The following is an 18,606-nucleotide window of genomic DNA, read 5'->3' on the forward strand; positions in this document are numbered from 1 at the left end:
ATTCCTGTCGGATAAACAATTTTTTTTTATTTTTTACAAATATATACATACATATATATATATACCATGAAGATAATCTAACAACAGAAACAAGCAGGGCCTCATTTTGACTCTGATGCACACTAAATTTCTGTAGCATTTTCTCTCTTTGTCCTGAGCTGTAGTTACAAGATTTAAGAAAAGTTAGAGAAGAGTTGTTATGAAATCAAACACAACACAGTTTATGGAAAAAAAAACAACAACTCTTGAGGCATCAAAAATGTCAGCTGAAACTGGACTTCAATACAGTGATACTATTGAGCACAAATCAACAGCAAATATATCAAGCATAAGAATAAGTATACTGCTGCACATTTAGATTGGGAGCCACAGTCACAAGAAGAACAAGAAGGTGCACATGTATTTCAAGAGACTCTCCCGCCATGTTCTCGAAGGAATGGTAAGTCTATCTATCTATCTATCTATCTATCTATCTATCTATCTATCTATCTATCTATCTATCTGTCTATCTGTCTATCTGTCTATCTATCTATCTATCTATCTATCTATCTATCTATCTATCTATCTATGTAACGATGTTTCTAATAATAATATTCTTGTGTGTGTAGGGCCACAGCGCTGAATCCTGGGAGCTGATCCTGAAGGAAATCAAAAGCCATCTAATGAGAGTTGACCAGCTGGTTTCATCTCTGCTCACCGCCAACTAAAATCTGTCTGTCAGATTTACCATCTCTTCATTTATTTGCTTTCTATTAGTAGTAAAGTAGTAAATCTCAGTGTGTAGCTCAGTAAAAACCACACACTATATAAGACTTTAAGTTTATTCAGCTTAGAGACAAGTCCGCCCTGCTGCCTTTAAAATGTAAGTTAAATGAACTAAAGTTGAATAATTACTTCAAAGCTGTTTTATGAGTTTTGAGAAACAACTTCATTAAACTAAACATATTAAATCAAGTCAACTGTTTGCTCAAGCTCATCCAGGGACAAGAATCCGACTATTATATTTAATATCCCTCTTTATAATGTCACACAAAGCAAAGCTAAAATATCAATATAGTCTGTTACATATTACAATGATCCTATATATTATTACCATATAATGATTATTAGAGGAAAACTTAGGTTAATTAAAATAAAATGTTCCCAGTTATTTTATCAACAGTGTTTTAGTACTTCTACATTGTGGAAATATACTGTGCAGCTCATGTTTAGTGATGCTATACTGCCTTTATTCAACAGAGGGCGCAACAGTACAATTAAGCCTATATATTGTCGTTTTTTCCTGTCCCTTGTTGAAGTTTGAAGTTTTAGTATTGATAGCTAAATATCAGCTGTAAATCAGTGTATTTCCAGTATGTAGTTGTGCCAGTGATGGGAAGTACATTTAATCTAATATTGTCCTTCAGTACAATTTCCGTTCTTATGTTACTTTTCCAATCAGTACTTTTTACTTCACTACATTTACCTGACAGCTGAAGTTATTTTACAAATTAAGATTTCAGAAACAAAACATATGATGAGTTTAAAATATATATAGTCATAAACTAAACATCAGAATTTTAATATATATTGACGAGAGTAAAGGTGAAATTATGATATTAATGGCTGCTTTAATCATTATATTTATCATGTATTTCGTTCAGTTGAATTTGACACGTCCTATTTGTAATTTTTTTTTCCTTTATTTTCACTTTCCTCATTTCTTGTGACTTGGTTATGTGTGTTTTTTTCTGTTTGAGAAGAATAATATGGCAAAAAAAGTAACAATAAATCTATAATATAAAAAAATGGAAACCAAGATTAAAATAATTCAAATAACTACATACATACAGCAGAATTATACACATTAATGCATCAGATAATATATATCACTGAGAGGGGTCAAGCCATTAAGTAGGGTATATTTACCTGCCAATACTTTTGTACTGAAGTAGGATTTTGAATGCAGGAGTCTAAAATATCAGCTTTGAAATACCTTTTTTGACTTCATTCCATCTTTGTGCAACACATTTTTTTCTAAAACAAACAAGTAAACAAACTGTTGGTATTATCAATTGCCTCACTGTTCCAGATTGATCTATAAGTGTGGGGGTGATGGGTTGGAGTTGCTGGACAGTTCACAAGCTGTGAGTGTGTGATTAAACCTTTTTTTTTAGCTGTGTTGTGAGACAGAAACTGAAGACAGAACAGGGAACATAACGTCCTCACAAGTCAGCAAAAGCAACAACATCAGCACGCCTCAAAACTGTGCTGCCTTTAAGTACTGCTCGTAAACTAGCAATACCACTGTTGATGGAACTTGATTAGCAAGCAAAGCTAAGGTGCAGGTCTCAATTTATTAATGTATCATACATCATATAGGTTGGCTTGAAGAAAATACAGGAAATTAACTCGGTCGGTTGAGTAATATGAATGACAACAGAAAAATAAAAATAAACTGGGGAACAAACAAATACAGAAACAATAGGCCTACCTCTGACATTGTCAGAAGTAGGGAAACAGGGTGTGCAGGTAAGAACCAGAGGAGAGCCTGTGTATGGACTTCCCGCATATGGTGATTTGCTAATGATCATTAAGGAAACCCTCCATTTTTTGTTTAAATGGATAACAAAAAACATGATGGCTGCAGCGAACCCAACCCTAGTTCTGTGTAAACTACTCCTCATCACACCGGTCTCCAAACAAACCCAGACCTCAGCGAAGCAGGTAACTTCGCCATATTCAGATATGGGGCTAGAACGTTGACATTGACTTTGGGCACTGAAAACAAAACCTGAAATGAAGAAGTAAACAATGGTATTGAAAAACTTGTATTTCAAAAAGTTGTGTTGGAATTGAAATAAGTATTTTCACTGAACAAAAAGGTTCCACTGAAAAATAAAACACTTATTTTATTTCGATATTGACTGCATTATGTTGTGTTTTCAAATGTCAATCGTCATTTTTTTTTATGGCATAGAATGAACAAATATTAAATACTCGTAAAAAGTAGTTGACACATTTACGGTATTTCTGGTGAAACTTAAAGGCACCACGGGTCTAATCAAGTTCCCATGATGCATTTTCGTTCAGCTGGACGCTCGCGACACTTCTTGACAGAACAAATCTTTAGTTAACGCTAATTTCTGTGCGTTTTTCGACATTTTAACTGGAGCAATGGAGAGCGACTGCACGAATGACTGACTAGCCGACTGAGTTCACAGTCATTTACGGAGGATACGCTGCTGTCTTTGGACCTTAATGCCAAGTTAATCGAGCTGTTTCGGTAAGGAGGCTAGCTGTGTAGCTGTGTGTTAACGATCGCTGCTAACACCACACACGGGTTGATCTCGGTTTAAACCCTTAAATGCTGAACAAGCCGCGGTTTACACAGCTTGCTTTAGTTTTCTTTTTTTCTAATAATTACTATGTCTCGACTTGGTGTCGTCACACGCCCAGATCAAAGGCTAACATTAAAAGTGGCAACTTGCTGTTAGTTAATGCAAGACTGTTGTAAAGATTAGAAAGGAGTGTACTGTAGCGTTAGCTGTTTTAAGCATGAAACGGTCACAATACGCAAATAAACTGATTGTAACGCTACTTTACGGATTATACCCCTCCTGTCTGTCTGCTGTTTAAGTGATCTATTTTTGACAGTAGCTTGGCACGAAAGGTACAAAAGGCTGTGTGGCAGGCAACCTTAAGTGGCCTTTAACTTTCTTTATGATCGTTTACTTTAAATGCCAATATAGCCGAATACACAGCAGAGGTGTTGTCAATAACCTGAACTAATGTCGATGTGAATGTTTGTCAGACAACACTCCGATTACAGATTCGCTATTTTATCACTGCACTCCGCAGTGTCATTTGGCTGCTCATAAACATTACATGTAGCGCATACAACGAAACGAGCGTGTTTAAATCACGTTTTCGTACTCGCTTAGTTGACTGACATCAAAAAAACGAAAAATGTGTAAATGAGAACAACTATATTGTGAATTCAACTGCATTAAAACACAGTGTGGGTGAGCACAGAGAGCAGGAAGAGACAGAACGTAGGTTGTTTGTGTAACCTTGGTGGACGCTGTGTTGCAGCAAAGAATAAAACTTTTCCTGTCATTTTTATTTTTTGACACCATGTCCAGACCATGAAATATTGAGTTGTTCAGCTGGGCTCTCTGTCTCAGCCCTTACTAGAGGCAGTTTAGTTGTTTGCTTAGTGAAATGAGAGCAAAGAAAAAGCGATTTAGCTCTTTTCATGTTGTTCAGTCGTTTCAGTGTGGACAGAGCTTAATTACCTGGCTGTGATTGTATCAGTTTATGGGTCTCACGTTGTTTGGACCCTGATTTCTTCTTTTTTTTTCTGATTGGGGAAGTTAGTTGTTAAGCTTCTGTAGCTACTTCCCTGCAGACACCCTCTTTATAATCAGCACCTCACATGACTCACTCAGAAGCGGTTACACACTGAAACCTTGAAATTGCAGATATGTCACAGAATACAGTCTTGTGATGAAGAATGTAATGATAGCTTGATGGAAAATATGCTGCTACCCTGAAGTCAGGAAGAAGGAGAAGAAGAAATCGTTTCCATCATCACATGTCTTGTTGGTCTGCCTGAGCACGCAAGCTTGCATTACTTGTTTATCCATTATTTGTGTAAAATGTCATTCCAACAGGGAAGGGGGGCTCAGTAGAGACAAGTGTTTTGCAAATGTCAAAGACATTGTTTTTATGTTGCAGTGTGCCATGTGGGAGTAAAGCGTCCCAGGAGTGCCATGCTAGCCACACAGATGCCAGACACGCCACCTGAGGCTAAAGATGTCAAACAGGTAAAACTACAAAATCTTTTTACCTTGTAGACTTCTCCTCTCCCTGGTTGTTTTCTGTTTTACAATTAATGCTGTACCTCTGGTGAGGGGGTCTGAAATTTGGATGGATTTTTGCTAAACAGGGTCAGGCTGTGACATTTAACTAGTGTATGTTGTAATTATACTGTTGCAGCTTTACTCAAAAGTGTTTACAACACTTTCAGTGCTGAACTTAAGTGACCCATTCACTTGCTTGTGTATCTTATTACAGTGTATTTAGAACAGGCTTAACACACAGTCTGATGCTTTTAAAGAGACAAGGCATGACTTATTTTTTTTTTTTTTTGGCAGAGGAGGGTTATAATATAATTATATTGGTGAATTTTATGTTTCAGGTATAAACAATGCTACCAGTAGACCACACTTCAAAATTTATTAGTCACATGCCAGGGTACAATGTACAGTAAGTAAAGCAGTGAAATGAGGGTCGGACTCAGCAGCAAAGCAGAAAAAATGTAATTTAATATTTTGGAAAATATTGCATATGGAGGGAAATATATACATTGAATATTGTCCCAAGCCTATAAAAGACAGCATCTTTTAAAAAAAAAAAAAAAAGTGCAGAGTGCAGACCTTGTTTGTTTAATAGTTGGCTGAATATACTGCATGTGAGACTGTTTTAATACAATGTATTAAATAGCATGGCTTTGCAGACGGTGTACAATGTACTGCTGAATTAATGTATGCGAGCCAGGAAGCTTGGGAAGAAGACGAGGATCTGTTACTGTGGAAATTTTATAGCCATGAAGCTCGATTCTTGCCAAGTCAAGCACTGTAAAAGAAGGGTACTTCAATGTCTAGTGTTGAGAACATGGAGATCATCTCGAGCCTCTCGAAGTGTTCTTATTCTGCTAGCTGTTGCATAACATAGGCTTGCTTGTTTTATGTTTTAGGCATCATATGACAGTAAGTTATCTACAGGCCACGTCTCATAACAGCACGGCCACTCACCTCGCTCTGTAGAGTGGAATGCAGAAACTGTCGGCTGTATTTTATACTGCATATGAAAATTGAGCTCTTCTGTCTGTTGTGATAACAGAAGTCACTGTCAGTTTGCCAGCTTGCTTCCTGTCAGAAGGGCACTCATTCGATTTGGCTCTAGAAAAACAAGGAAGCTGATTAATATTTCCCTCTCCCGTGCACCGTCACATTGTAGATCAAAGAGAAATTGGCGCAGTCGCTCAAGGCTCTGCAGAAGCGATATGTAACGTCAGATACAGTGGTAACCAGCGAAGATGGCGACGCTAACCTGCTGTGCTGTGCCCTGGAGGCCATCTTCATCCATGGTATCAAGAGCAAGTACATCCGCTCGGAGTCTGGGGGTCGGACTAGGAAGGGAGACCGGGGCCCCCTCCCTCAGCCGTTCTTCTGGAGCCTCCTCAAGACCGTCACCCACCGGTAGGCCACATATTTACAAATGTTAATCAAATCTCTAATGTGATAATTTTAGGTATCAGGATCATTTTAAGGGTCATCATCTTCTCTGTTAAATCCTCAGTGATGTCATCACAGAGCTAGAGAAGATCAGCTTTGTGGGCACGGACGTGGGTCGCTGCCGAGCGTGGCTGCGGCTCGCCCTCAACCATGGCCTGCTGGAGTGCTACCTTGCGTCGCTGTTTCGGGAGGACTCCGAGCTGCAGGCGCACTACCAACCCTGTGCCTTGCTCCTGAACACTGAGGAGCGGGAAGTTCTGCTCAGCTACCTCCAGGGTCTGGCCTCACTTACATTCAACCTGTCTTACAAGTCAGCAGTACTCAACGAATGGACCACCACGCCCTTATCTCTCGCTGGACTCTGCCCCTTCTTGCAGACAGATGCACTCGACCTGCCCCTTAACGGTGGGGATCATCCCACCTCCAAGTCCACATGCAAGGAATCCTGGGACACGGTGTCTCAGTCGTCGGGCTCATCTGATGCTCTGGATATGCAGAGGGGGTGCCCAGTGTTGTTGGTCGGGAGGGGATCAAATACTTTACAAGGGGGTAGGACTGCACTCAACTCATCTAATTTAAGCCTGGACACCACAGGCTCCTCTCAGCTCTCCTCCAGCTTGAGCTCTGACAGCCTCCTGCAGGGGCAGGACCCCCGCAGCCCGACAGGAGAGCAGTGGTCCTCGTGTGACCTGGACCTGCCCATTAATGTCAACATCAGCAGCAAGAGGCCACAGAAAGAGTGAGTTCATCTGCAAAAAACATAGACTAACACCAGCCTTATCTGCTGGTGTTAGTCTATGTTTTTTTTCATTGTCAACAAAGAACCATGAACACACACACTGTAGTTTATTTTGAATTAATCCCACATAAACCATCCTGTTGCTCACTGCAGAACCAAATGTGTACTAATCTGCATCTTTAAATAGCCTCCAACAAATGCACCATTTACTCCCGTTTGAGTAATCTTTTCTAAAAACTACAGTACCCTGCTGTTGTAGGAAATGACTGAGCCTCTAAGAATAATAAATAAATAGAGGGAAGTTTGGTTTTATTTCAGAAGCTGTTGTGAAAAGCCTTTGTTCAACAAATGTTGGTTTTCCTTGTGTGTAGACTTCTGCTCTTTTATGGTGTTGGACATTGTTGTCCAACTGTGGACTGGTCACTGTTATAGATCGTTTTATATTTTAACCTCCTCTAATGTCTGTGTTCTTTGTTTGAGGACTTGCTGCGTTGAATTGCCCCTTGAGGGACAATTATAATATCTTGATTTTAACTTAATTGATAACGAAACTATATACATGCATACAAACATACACATATGATGTGTGTGTGTGTGTGTGTGTGTGTGTGTGTGTGTGTATATATATATATATATATATGATCTACATTGAAAAAGAGACATCCATTGACTGTTAATAATTAAATTACAGTGAAATAATTACCTGTAAATAATGATTATAATCATAAGCCTGTCAGTGAGGAAGGTCACATGGTTTTCGGGCAGAATATCACTGACTATACAAAAGCAGCTCCTTTTAATTTACCATAGGTTAAAATACCATTTGGAATGACTTTTATAGATAGAGAACAGGGGTAAGGGAGGGAGGGACGGTGGGGAATGAGGGAGATAGAGAAAAGAGGGGGAAGAAGGGTGGGGGATGAGGGTGATGATGTTTGTTTTTGTTTGTTTCTGTCCTGTAGATAAAAATGGGAGGAGTTATTCCATGTGCCCCTGGTTCCAATTATAAAAGTCCCGTTCATTTTCCCATAGACAGCGGTGTGTGACTGACAGTTGAAGCACTTCTGTTGTATAGATCCACACGAAACTCTGCTGGTTGAAACATTAAAACAACTGTTTTAGAAAATATCTGGGTTTTACTGAAGTATAGAAGGTAACTACAAGCCCCAGCGTGCATTTCAGCAGGAAAGATTCAATGTGTGTGTGTGTGTGTTGGGAGGGTTTAATGCTGCGTATGTGCTCATAGCAGTGTTTGTAGTGGGGAAGTATATTAATATATTTGAGGCATTTGTGAAGATGTACTATCTTTACAGTCAAGATAGGGAAGTCAGAATGCATTGATAAGCAGACTAACACATTATTGGTTTTGGTCTTTTCATTTGATTTGCTGAATCTTTAAAATGTAATGTAAGCATTTTTTGCAAAGGATTTTCCTGTCATCAGCTCAAACGTTTTAGTCAAATCAGAAATGCACTTACTTAAGGAAATGGACGATAATAATATACTGTCATGACTTGTCTTTGTTTCTGCAGTTTACTGACTGAGTTCCGTGAGAGCAGGCACTGCAGTCAGGACTCCATGCGTGAGGACTCCTTTGTCTCAAGCACAGGTCCGGATCAGTTCTCGGAAACGGCCGTTTTCAGTGGTTCTGAAAGTGAAACCCAGGGTCCTGTCACGCCATCCCAAGACTTTGCAAACCAGTCCCCAGACTCTGCCCTTTCCGATTCAGAGCCATCACCAACCTCCCTCGAGCTGCCGTCGTCTGACGAGCACCATGTTAACCACGCCCCCTCAAAGGTGTGTAATGATGCCTCTAGTGAGTTCCGCTCGGACACTGAGGTGACCTCCACAGTGAGTGAGCCTGTGGAGTTTGTGCAGCCTGTAAAGGAAGTAAATGTGGAGACGAGCGAGCCTGTACGGAAAGAGAGGGAAGCAGAAAGCTCTGAGAAGAACACCGCAGACTCTTCTGTCCACCCAGGGCCACGGCGCTCCACCAGCATCCTGAGCAGGCAATTGTCCTCAGATTCTATATCGGTGAGTATATCTGCAGACAAATAGCTTTTAGTTGAAAATAACTCACACAGATGCAGAAAACAACAGGCCTTACCAGGACTTCATCTATAATAGTATGTGATTGAATTTCTCATCTGTATATTTTTATATAAACGCTCAATATTATTATTGATGTCTTCTCTTCACTGCAAATTACCTATAAAAAGGAGAAATATATAATTCACTTCCCTGCACATGTAGTGTCAGTTCAGTTTAGCTGCACCACACCCGTTTACATGACTTGTGTTTTACCTAAAAACTCATGTTTTAACGTCCTTGTTCTTCATCTGGAATATGAAACCACCAGATTTTGCGCACAGTCACACAGTGGCCAGAACGAAATGAAACGTGTTGCGCTGTCTTCCATTTCCATCCCACATCTCTAATTCCATCGCAGTTAGTTTTGTGGGTGTGGTCGTTTTAAGACAAGACTCAGTTTGTAAAGTTTAGTTTAGTCTGCCACACTGTTACTTCCTCATGGTTCTGTGCACTGAGGTAGCGAAAAAGTGCAGTGAGGCCTTACTCTTGAGTTTGTCTGTAGTTTCTACTTCTTAGAGTTCCACCATGCCTTCATCTTAAATTGAAGAGATACTTACAAATCCACTCAGAGTCAGATGAACAGTTCTTCTGTGGAGAAATGAAAATACAATCTAAGAAAATGTAAAGCAAGTAAATGTATTCAAGGGTCCAAAATCAACAGTCAAATAGGCTGAATGAAGAAACTCTTATCTAATGAGCTTTTTGCATTAGAATTCTAGATATACAAGGCTAGGAGGCACCAATATTGATCTAGTAATGAAACCACATTATAGTTGAATTATACTAGAGTTTTTCCGGTACAATACTAATATTGGAAATGCCTCTGATACTACCTAAAATACCTGATTGGATATCGCAGAGTATGTGAGTCTATGCACTGATCCAGTACCACATAATGTATTAATAAATGTTTTATTTTCACACCCAAATAAAACAGCAGGTTTCCTGGAAATCAATTCTTCTTTGCCACTCTTAAACAGTGGACGATTTCTGGTAAATAGTGTAACGTTAGCTGTTAGCAAAATGTTAGTAATTTGGCAATATGTTACACTGAAAAATCCCACCAGTAAAAAGGCAACATGTACAGTATGCAAGGATTTTATTTCAAAGGGTGGCACTAGTATTAGAACAACGAGTGTAGGAGTTGTCATTTATGCCTAGATTTTATTTATTTTTTATGATTGCCAGTCAGATCAGATAATAAAAGGAAGATTCTATGATATTCATGTATTTGTTCATTTTTTACAACTTGAGCCATGCCAGACAACAATGACAGCAATCATATCACATCCATACAGGGTTAGAACTATGCAGCTGTTAAAAAATATTAACTCAATGGTGTCAATCTGATACCATTGTGTTGAAGAAATTTACACAAATTTGGGTATCGAGTAGGAACAAATGGTATCGGAATATCTCTTAACTCTACCAACAGCAAAATAAACACCACTGATTTGAAGGAGCAAAGGTTGCTCACAATAAGTCAGTGATGATTTTACAGACAGGAAATGCAGAATTGCCCTCACTTACTCACTCACTGTTGCTATCTGGGTTTTCCCACTGAGGAACTTACAAATAGGATGTCTGACTTCTCCTGGAAGCCAATGTGTCATGTTGGAAAATTTATTTATTTATTTATTTTTACCCTCTCCTCAAGCCACTCAAGCAGATGAGATGATAAGTTACAATAGTCCTTCTGTGTTGTCTAAAATATTCGCTGTAAAAATGAAATCCTTTATTCTGTGTTTACTGTGCACATGATTTCAAAACAGGAACATCTCCAGGATATGTCACAGTATTTCCCAAAATATGTAACTTATAATTCTCACACTACTGATCCCAAAGACAGTGGTTTCTTCCGCAAACTAATCCTTGAATAGACTCAGCTCTGTTATGTTTTCCATGATCAGGACTAACTAAAACTCACATTTGTTGGAATAGCAACAAAAGCATTTTATTTCCTTGTGCGCTAGCTAAAGCAACTTCCTGTCACTTCCGCTGCAGCATTCCCGTTCCTGGATCTCGGAGGATGATATCTACAAGCCCCATCTGGAGGAGGTGTCAGACAACGATGAGACGCCCCCTCCTGCTCCTACGCCCGAGCCCAAGGTCTCCCAGTCACCTCCCAGTGTCGTCCATCGCAGGCAAATAGGTATTCTACAGCACCTCTGTGTTTTGAGTGTCTGGAACAATGATTTTTATGTATCATCACTGCATGGTGTAACATGCTTCCATGCACATCCTAATCTTTCTCAACTAGAGCTGAAATGAGTAGTTGATTAAAGGATTGACAGAAATGGGCAACTATTTTATTGATCCATTGATCGTTTTGAACATTTTTGAAACAAGAATTGTGAAAATGAACCATTCTCTGATTTTTAAACTTCTCAAGTGAGAATTTTTTGGTTTTCTTTGTCATTGTAAACTGAATGTATTTGGGTTTCGGACCTTGATTCAAACAAAACAAGATGTTTGAAGCCTTCACCTTGGACTCTTGGAGGTTGTGATGGAGGTTTTCATTATATTTTGACATTTGGTTGGAAAAATCTTTAGCTGTAATGAAAACTCTGGATTCAGAGAATGATCAGTTTATGGTGTATTTCTTAAAAGCTCCGTGTTTAATTCTGTTGTCAAATCAAGTCAATTTTTATTTGTATAGCGCCAATTCACAACATAAGTTATCTCAAGGCACTTTCCAAATAGAGCAGGGTTAGACCTTTTCTTTATAATATTATTTACAGAGACCCAACAATTCCCACCAAGAGCAAGCGCTAGGTGACAGTGGCAAGGAAAAACTTCCTTGGACATAAGTTTCACTCAGCAAAACACATTTTGTATGTACTTGAGTTTGAATTCCCAAACAACTGCAACATTGATTTTACTTTACATCTGTTTCCTGGTGTGTTACTGCCCCCTGTAGATCAGTGGAACTGTGCTACTAGTGGTCAAAAACTGTAAACACACCTCGTGAGCAAAGGTTGTTACCAAGGAATTAAGCTGAAAGGTAAACAGAAATGTTCAAGTGTAAGTCAGCCAAACAGAGCAGGAAGTTCCTGCAGCACTGGAAACTTTGGAATGTGACTTTGAAACATGTTGCAGTTCAGGCCGCACCCAAAATAATGCTGTCACAGCATCTAGCTGTTAAATGGGAAAACACCTGTTGTTGCATAAATGATTGGGCTGTGACCAGATTGCACTGGAATGTAATACAATTGTGTTTCTTGTGAGACGTCACCTGAATGAGTCAGACAGCTTATGATGAGGAAGAAACAAAGGGAAAGCAAATGTGCTGCTGCAGAATTTCCTGGTGAAAATCCACCAGGGAGGGAGCTGAGAAGGGAGATGGTGAGAGATGTAATCTAAAACTGCAACAGTGAATTATTGTGAGGAAGTGCTTGGACTATGGAGAATTGGTTGCCACACTGCACACTGTCAGTAGGAGCTGTACTCCAGGAACTACAACTGTATAATCTCATTACATGAGGGGCTTTTTTCACCACAGGCTAAAAGTAGCTCCTAATTAGACAAAACAAAAAAAAGGGAAGTGTCAGTCCTAACTGACAAAGCTTTGGGTCTAAGAGTAATTCAAGAACCTTTTAGTGTTAAAAGTAGGTTCTGAGAGATGTTAGAGGGAGTCCAGAGGACTCCTCAGTCTCTAAGAACTACTGTCAGTAATGTTCTGCAGGTAAAGCATCTCATTTTAGCAATTGTTTTTGTAAAAATATAATTATAATGAACATTTAAAACAATTTTTTTGCTGGATTCAGTCTACTCACCAACAGGAAACCTCCTCATAGCTTTGAATTCTGTGCTCACAACTGATATAATCAATTCAGTTTGTCGTTCTCACAGAATTATGATAAGCTTATCTTTCCACTGCTGTTTCCTGTAAATCCTATTCATAGTTATTACCATGTTTGTCTTGTGACTTTAAAGTCAAACATAGTTGACTCTTTTCTTTTACTGTGTCCATCTGTCTGTCTGTCAGGGCTGTCCAACCCATTCCGTGGCTTGCTGAAGCTTGGTCATCTAGAGAGACGAGGTGCAATGGGAATGTGGCGAGACTACTACTGCGAGCTGTCGCCGTTCGAGTTCCGTCTGTATTTTAATGCAGAGGAGCGGATGTGCTGCGACAACTGCTCCCTGGTGCGATGTGAGGAGGCTCGCATCACCTCAACCGAGGGCCGCTTCGAGTTGGCCTTCCCGGGGAAGCGACTGTGCCTCAGAGCGGCCAATCATGGCGAAGCTGAGGACTGGGTGGACCGGATAGTCGAGGCTGTCAACAAATGCCGCCCGGCGTCTCGTGTTGATGAGCAGTGGGAGGTGCTGCAGCCATCCAGTGAGAACGGTGTAGATGAACGCACATTTTCATCCACGTCCTCCACCCCCTCCAGCCCTGAAAAAAGCTTATCATCTACCATCACGGGGACATGCGCAGGGCTGGAGGCACCTCCTCTTCACCAGGAGTTGGACTGGACTCGGACTGATGATTTGGAAACAGACGCCATCAAAGAAGCTGTTTTATACTTCTCTACAGATCCTGAGGCTCGGACATGGGTACCTCTGATCTTCTCCCTCTCCTTGGAGGCCTTGAAAGGCTTCCGGATACAAGGGGGGAGAAAGTTTCTGCAGCTCACCCATCCCATTGAGGAAATCCGGGACGTGGTGCCTGATGTCTCCCTGGGAGGACCGGCCTTTTTCAAACTCTTGACGGTGAGGAACACGCTTAGACTCAGGGCGGAGAACCCAGAGGAGGCTCGCTCGTGGAGGGCTTTGATCCGTGGAGCTCTGGACTCTTACCTGGAGAGCGGAGAAGATGAGGGCTCTGAGGAACCAGCTGCAGTACACATGGGGGTGACTGGAAATCTCTACAGACTGGTGCAGCACAAACTAAAAGAAAATGGAGCACTTCTAGTTCATCTTTGCACCGTGCCCTCGGAGAAGGGTCTGGACACTCAGAGCTTCAAATGTGCAGGTAAACCTGAGGTGTTACGCCTGGTTTGGTTCACTTTCATCACTCAAGCAAAGTTAGCTCAACTATGTTTACATTTAGCAGGTAAAGAGCCAGATATTTCCCTCAGGAGTTGGCGGGGATCAAAAACAGAGCTAAAAGAGGGAATTTTGGACTTGTGTTGCTTCACTATTTCACCTTAAAAGATGATAATATGTTAATGTTTTCTTCATGATTTGTTTCCAATACCCCAAACTGCCCAAAAAATCAGCTCTTGCAGATTTAAAGTCTATTCGGGAGTGTGTGTTGTATGTTTGAACCTGGATGAATTTGTTTTTCTTGTGGTTGTGAATCAGAGGCTGAGATGTGCTTATTTTGTGTCATACACAGGGTGTCCTCAGCAGATTGGCCCGTCCCGGAGCAGAGCCAGGTTGTGTGAGTTCTCGGGCCAGTACTACTGCGAGTCCTGTCACCATGGTGACACTTCCATCATCCCTTCACGCATGGTGCACAACTGGGACCTCACACAACGAGAAGTGGGTGTCACACATACAGATCACTTCTTTACTATTTACTTATGTACAAATACAGATGGTGTTATCAGATATTGGAATGACACGTCAAATTCAGTAAAGGCTTCTGTTACATATCTGATCATTTAAAGCCAATACTGTAGGCACAATTTTAATTCTCTTTTGATGCTAATTATTCAACCACTGTATGCGCTGGTTTCACTTTAAAGACTGTTTCGTAAGTTAGACATATACTGTGTGTGTGTGTGTGTGTCCAGGTGTCTAAGAAGGCCCTGCGGCTGCTTGCTCAGGTGCAACAGGAGCCTCTTCTGAACCTGGAGCACTTAAACCCTGAGTTAGTGAGACACGCAGAGTCTATGGCTCAGGCCCACGAACTACGACAGAGACTACGTCTGCTGGGCGACTACCTGCTCACCTGCCGCAGCAGAGCTTACAAGAAACTCCAGGCCAGGTGTGTTCTTGGCGTTTTTGTGTTTTCTACAGGGTATCTGCAGCTCTTGAAAAGTCTTGAAAGTATTGGATTCAATTTAAGGCCTTGAAAGGTATTAAAGTCTTACATTTCTTGTATATTTTGTCTGTCGTAAATTTCTATCCGAACCATCAAACCTGTAGCAAACACTGGAATCTCTTCATCTTATAGTGGGCAACTGTCAATTTTGACAAAAGAATTATTATTTTTTCATTATTTATCAATATTTTTTAACTGGTAAACCCATGTATGAATTATTTTACACCAGTTAACATTGAGTAAATATTTATATAATTAGGAATTATTGTTACATGCTGCTGGCAGTTACTGAAAAAACATGATATGATGATAAATAATTATAGGCCATATTGTCCCTACAGCTTATCCATACTTTTTATTTCTTTTATGTAGTTTTAAAAGGTCTCAAACTGAACTCTGCAGAAACCCTTTTAATATTTTTGCATTATTTTATTATTATATGTTTTTGTTCTTTTTTTTTTTAAATTGCCTGTGCAGAATGGGGCAGCGAACGTACCTGTTGGAATCAAGCTACCTGTACAGTGTCGCAGACCTACGACAGGTATCCAGCTGGCTCGGTTATGTTGTTACTTCACTAGTCCTCTGCCTCCTTGAAATGTCCTAATACGCGTGTGTCTGTCTTGTTTTTTTTCTAGATAGCAGATGGCCAATATGCACCATACCTTATGACGCTGACGCAGTTTGCCTCCAACCACGTGTTTCACTGTGACCTGTGCACTCAGCGTGGCTTCATTTGCCAGATATGCCATGCTGATGACACCATCTTCCCCTTTCAGTTTGATAGCACCACCAGGTAAGTTATCCTGGACCACCTTATTCCTGCTTTCACCTCCTCCCTGTTTTCCTCACCCCATTCATTCATCCCCAAAACTGCTTTTTTCATTCACAATATTTGTTTCAATTCAAAGAGCCAACAGTTGATGAAAGAAAAGATAATGTCTAAAGAAAAAAGAGACTTTGGGACCAAAAATGTGGCCGAACAATCAGATTTTTATCTTACACACTCACTCCCACTGTTTAAACCATCTGTGAGTGTCTGTTTTTCCAGCTCGCAGTTTGGTTGCCATTATTTTCTGGTCTTCCTTAGTTACTTTTAAGCTCCTCCCACTGACATCAAACATCAATAAATTAAAAAAGTTTGTCTTTTGCATACTGAGTCCCAGCTACATTTTAACCTTAGAGTTAGTGCTTGGTGTTAAAAACATGATTTTTATAGGCATTTGTGTATAGGCATTAAACAAGCAAATTTTGATTGTTACAGAGAGAAGTCATGTTCCTTCAGCTTTGAAAAAAATAAATCTAACAAATAAACAATGAAAAAAACAAATCTCTACACACTGTTCTATGTATTTCTTTTTATGTATACATTTACTGTATCATAATTAAGTGAAACCATATATCAAAGGACAATTACATAGCATTTGGTTTTTAAAACTCAATTGATTTTTCTTCATTTTGTCCTAATTTTTTGCAATACTTATATTAGATATGTATTATATATAGATATATTACAAAAGACATTTACTGGATGCATAGAAATTGTTCATTATTACTCTTTTTTTTTTTCTCTGGATATGTTCTAAATCTTGTGTTTATTTCTTCATACAACATTTCTTTTAAATACTTCTTTTATGTCTCTGACTCAGGTGTAAAGATTGTAAAGCCGTGTTTCACCTGGCTTGTAAGGCTCCCGAGGGGTCGTGCCCTCGCTGTCTACGAATGAAGAAATACCTGGAGAGGGATCTTAAGGAGGACTGAGGCCAGGCAGCAAGACGGCGATGAGGGAAGGGGAGAGAAAAATAATGGAAAACAAAAAACAAAATCTAGCTTTTACATGAAGTAACCTCAAGTGCAATTATGAGCGCAATTAACCTGCACTAACTGACCATAAAACTGAAGACGAACGTGTAGGAGCCACAGTGCTACAGTAGCTAGACTCTTGCGCTAATTTAGAGGTGCGTCGAGCCCCGTGATGCTGACACATTGCAGCCAAATGTTACTGACTTCAATACCTCTCTGAATTCTGATTCAGCCACGGCATCAAAAAGGAAGGACAGGACACCGGTGACGGTTGCTGCCAAGAAGTGGATCCAATACATTTTCATGTTGTGGGTTTTTTTTTTTTCTTTTTTACTTTGTTTCTTATTGTGACAGATACATTCTTAAGCATCATGTTTACCAGAAATGCTCTATCCTGCATTTTTCTTGGATGCACAAAGAAAAGTGGCATATTTAAATGTAACACAGCAGTGAGACTGGGTACTGTACACGCAGAATAATAAAAACAGCACTTGAAATGTTCTAATTAACACATTTTGATTGTGCCTTCGTTTTAATTTAAGCTTTACACTATGTTCCTCTTGGTTTGTCCCTTTGACAGGGCCAAAAAGCATCACATAGGCTGTTTTTTTTTCTTTTATTAAATTTCCAGAACCATAAGGTGAAATTACACTGATTGATACAGATGCTCCTATTTGTAGAAATCTGTCACCAAGAAGACTTTGTGGAATGTTTCTTGTGGTATATAACTCAAGTTTATTTAAACTTACAATCAGGCATTGGTGTGTATGATTTAAGATCCAGCTTTGTTTTCCTAAAGGTTCAGAGGGAGTAAATAAATTATAAGCATGTTGGTGCAAATTAAGATTTTTTTGGGGTGGTTATTATTGGATTTCACAATGATTCTGAAGTCAAAACATATTTTGCACATTTGCACTTAGCTATGACTGTTATGGATATTTCAGTTGTAATATCCTCCAGCATGTGAAATTACCCCTAAACTAAGCAAGAAACCCACGTTTCATTTTCACCTCTTCAATATTTCACTCTGTAGAGTTGAACTCTATTTGAGATTCATTTGTGCAGAGAACAAAAAAAGAAAACCACTGAAGGTTTACTTATCAATTCATTTTGATATATGCAGAACATATCACTTGCAAGTGGCAAGTACAGAATACTGCAGTACTGTTATTCCTGGTTTGGTTTGTTTTTTTTCATTGTCATCTCATTTAGTATGTATAACGTATAAATGAACATTATACAATAAAATAAATGTCAGTGTCACATTGTGTTCTCTTTTGTTTAGGACAGTTTTAGACTAAAGCTGAACTGGATTATAGATCATTACTGTGAATTTCATGGATGTGACATTTTCTCTTTGGTATTAATGCTTTTCATGCTCTTATTTTTTTGTTCTAGTAGGTGGCTCAGACAAAAGGCTGCCAGCATGCTAGTTCACTTAGTGTGGGCTAGATAGGTAGATGGAAGTGTAGGCTGTGTTGATTGCTGAGATGAGGTAGGTCATTATCACAAAACTGCCACAAAAACACACAAAAGTCCCACAAAATGACTAAAGAGACAGAATATGTCCACAAAAAGAAGCTAAATGACCATAAAGAGACACAAAGGGTGGGGGGTTGCTTGTTATTGGGACATTTAACTAGTAAGCAGGAAAAACACAGGTGCAACTAATCACGTCTAATCACATTACACTGCTCCCTTGC

At 39.7% G+C, this 18,606-nt stretch overlaps 1 protein-coding gene across 2 annotated transcripts; it reads left to right on the plus strand.

Moving 5' to 3' along the window:
• The first annotated feature begins 3,067 nt into the window (after positions 1-3,067).
• Positions 3,068-18,160, plus strand: plekhm1 (pleckstrin homology domain containing, family M (with RUN domain) member 1). Of its 2 annotated transcripts, XM_056366597.1 has the most exons (12): positions 3,068-3,265; positions 4,720-4,808; positions 6,004-6,245; positions 6,346-7,020; positions 8,553-9,054; positions 11,116-11,263; positions 13,100-14,086; positions 14,453-14,598; positions 14,853-15,046; positions 15,581-15,644; positions 15,739-15,896; positions 16,750-18,160. In XM_056366597.1, exons 2-12 carry the CDS (start codon positions 4,755-4,757, stop codon positions 16,859-16,861), a joined length of 3,282 nt encoding a protein of 1,093 aa, XP_056222572.1. In that variant the 5' UTR covers positions 3,068-3,265; positions 4,720-4,754; the 3' UTR covers positions 16,862-18,160. The 2 variants fall into 2 exon arrangements, with proteins under 2 accessions (XP_056222572.1, XP_056222573.1); XM_056366598.1 differs by lacking the exons at positions 15,581-15,644; positions 16,750-18,160 and having other exon boundaries at positions 15,739-15,821.
• Positions 18,161-18,606: the final 446 nt, after the last annotated feature.

This window comes from Seriola aureovittata, chromosome 21, assembly GCF_021018895.1.
Source record: "Seriola aureovittata isolate HTS-2021-v1 ecotype China chromosome 21, ASM2101889v1, whole genome shotgun sequence".
Classification (NCBI taxonomy): Eukaryota; Metazoa; Chordata; class Actinopteri; order Carangiformes; family Carangidae; genus Seriola; species Seriola aureovittata.

Excerpts from the sequence above, each read along its gene's own strand:
- plekhm1 (XM_056366597.1), top strand. The coding sequence starts at position 4,755 with ATGCTAGCCACACAGATGCCAGACACGCCACCTGAGGCTAAAGATGTC. Across the intron at positions 7,021-8,552 it reads AGCAAGAGGCCACAGAAAGA|TTTACTGACTGAGTTCCGTG; the intron begins GTGAGTTCATCT and ends TTGTTTCTGCAG. Across the intron at positions 11,264-13,099 it reads CGTCCATCGCAGGCAAATAG|GGCTGTCCAACCCATTCCGT; the intron begins GTATTCTACAGC and ends TCTGTCTGTCAG.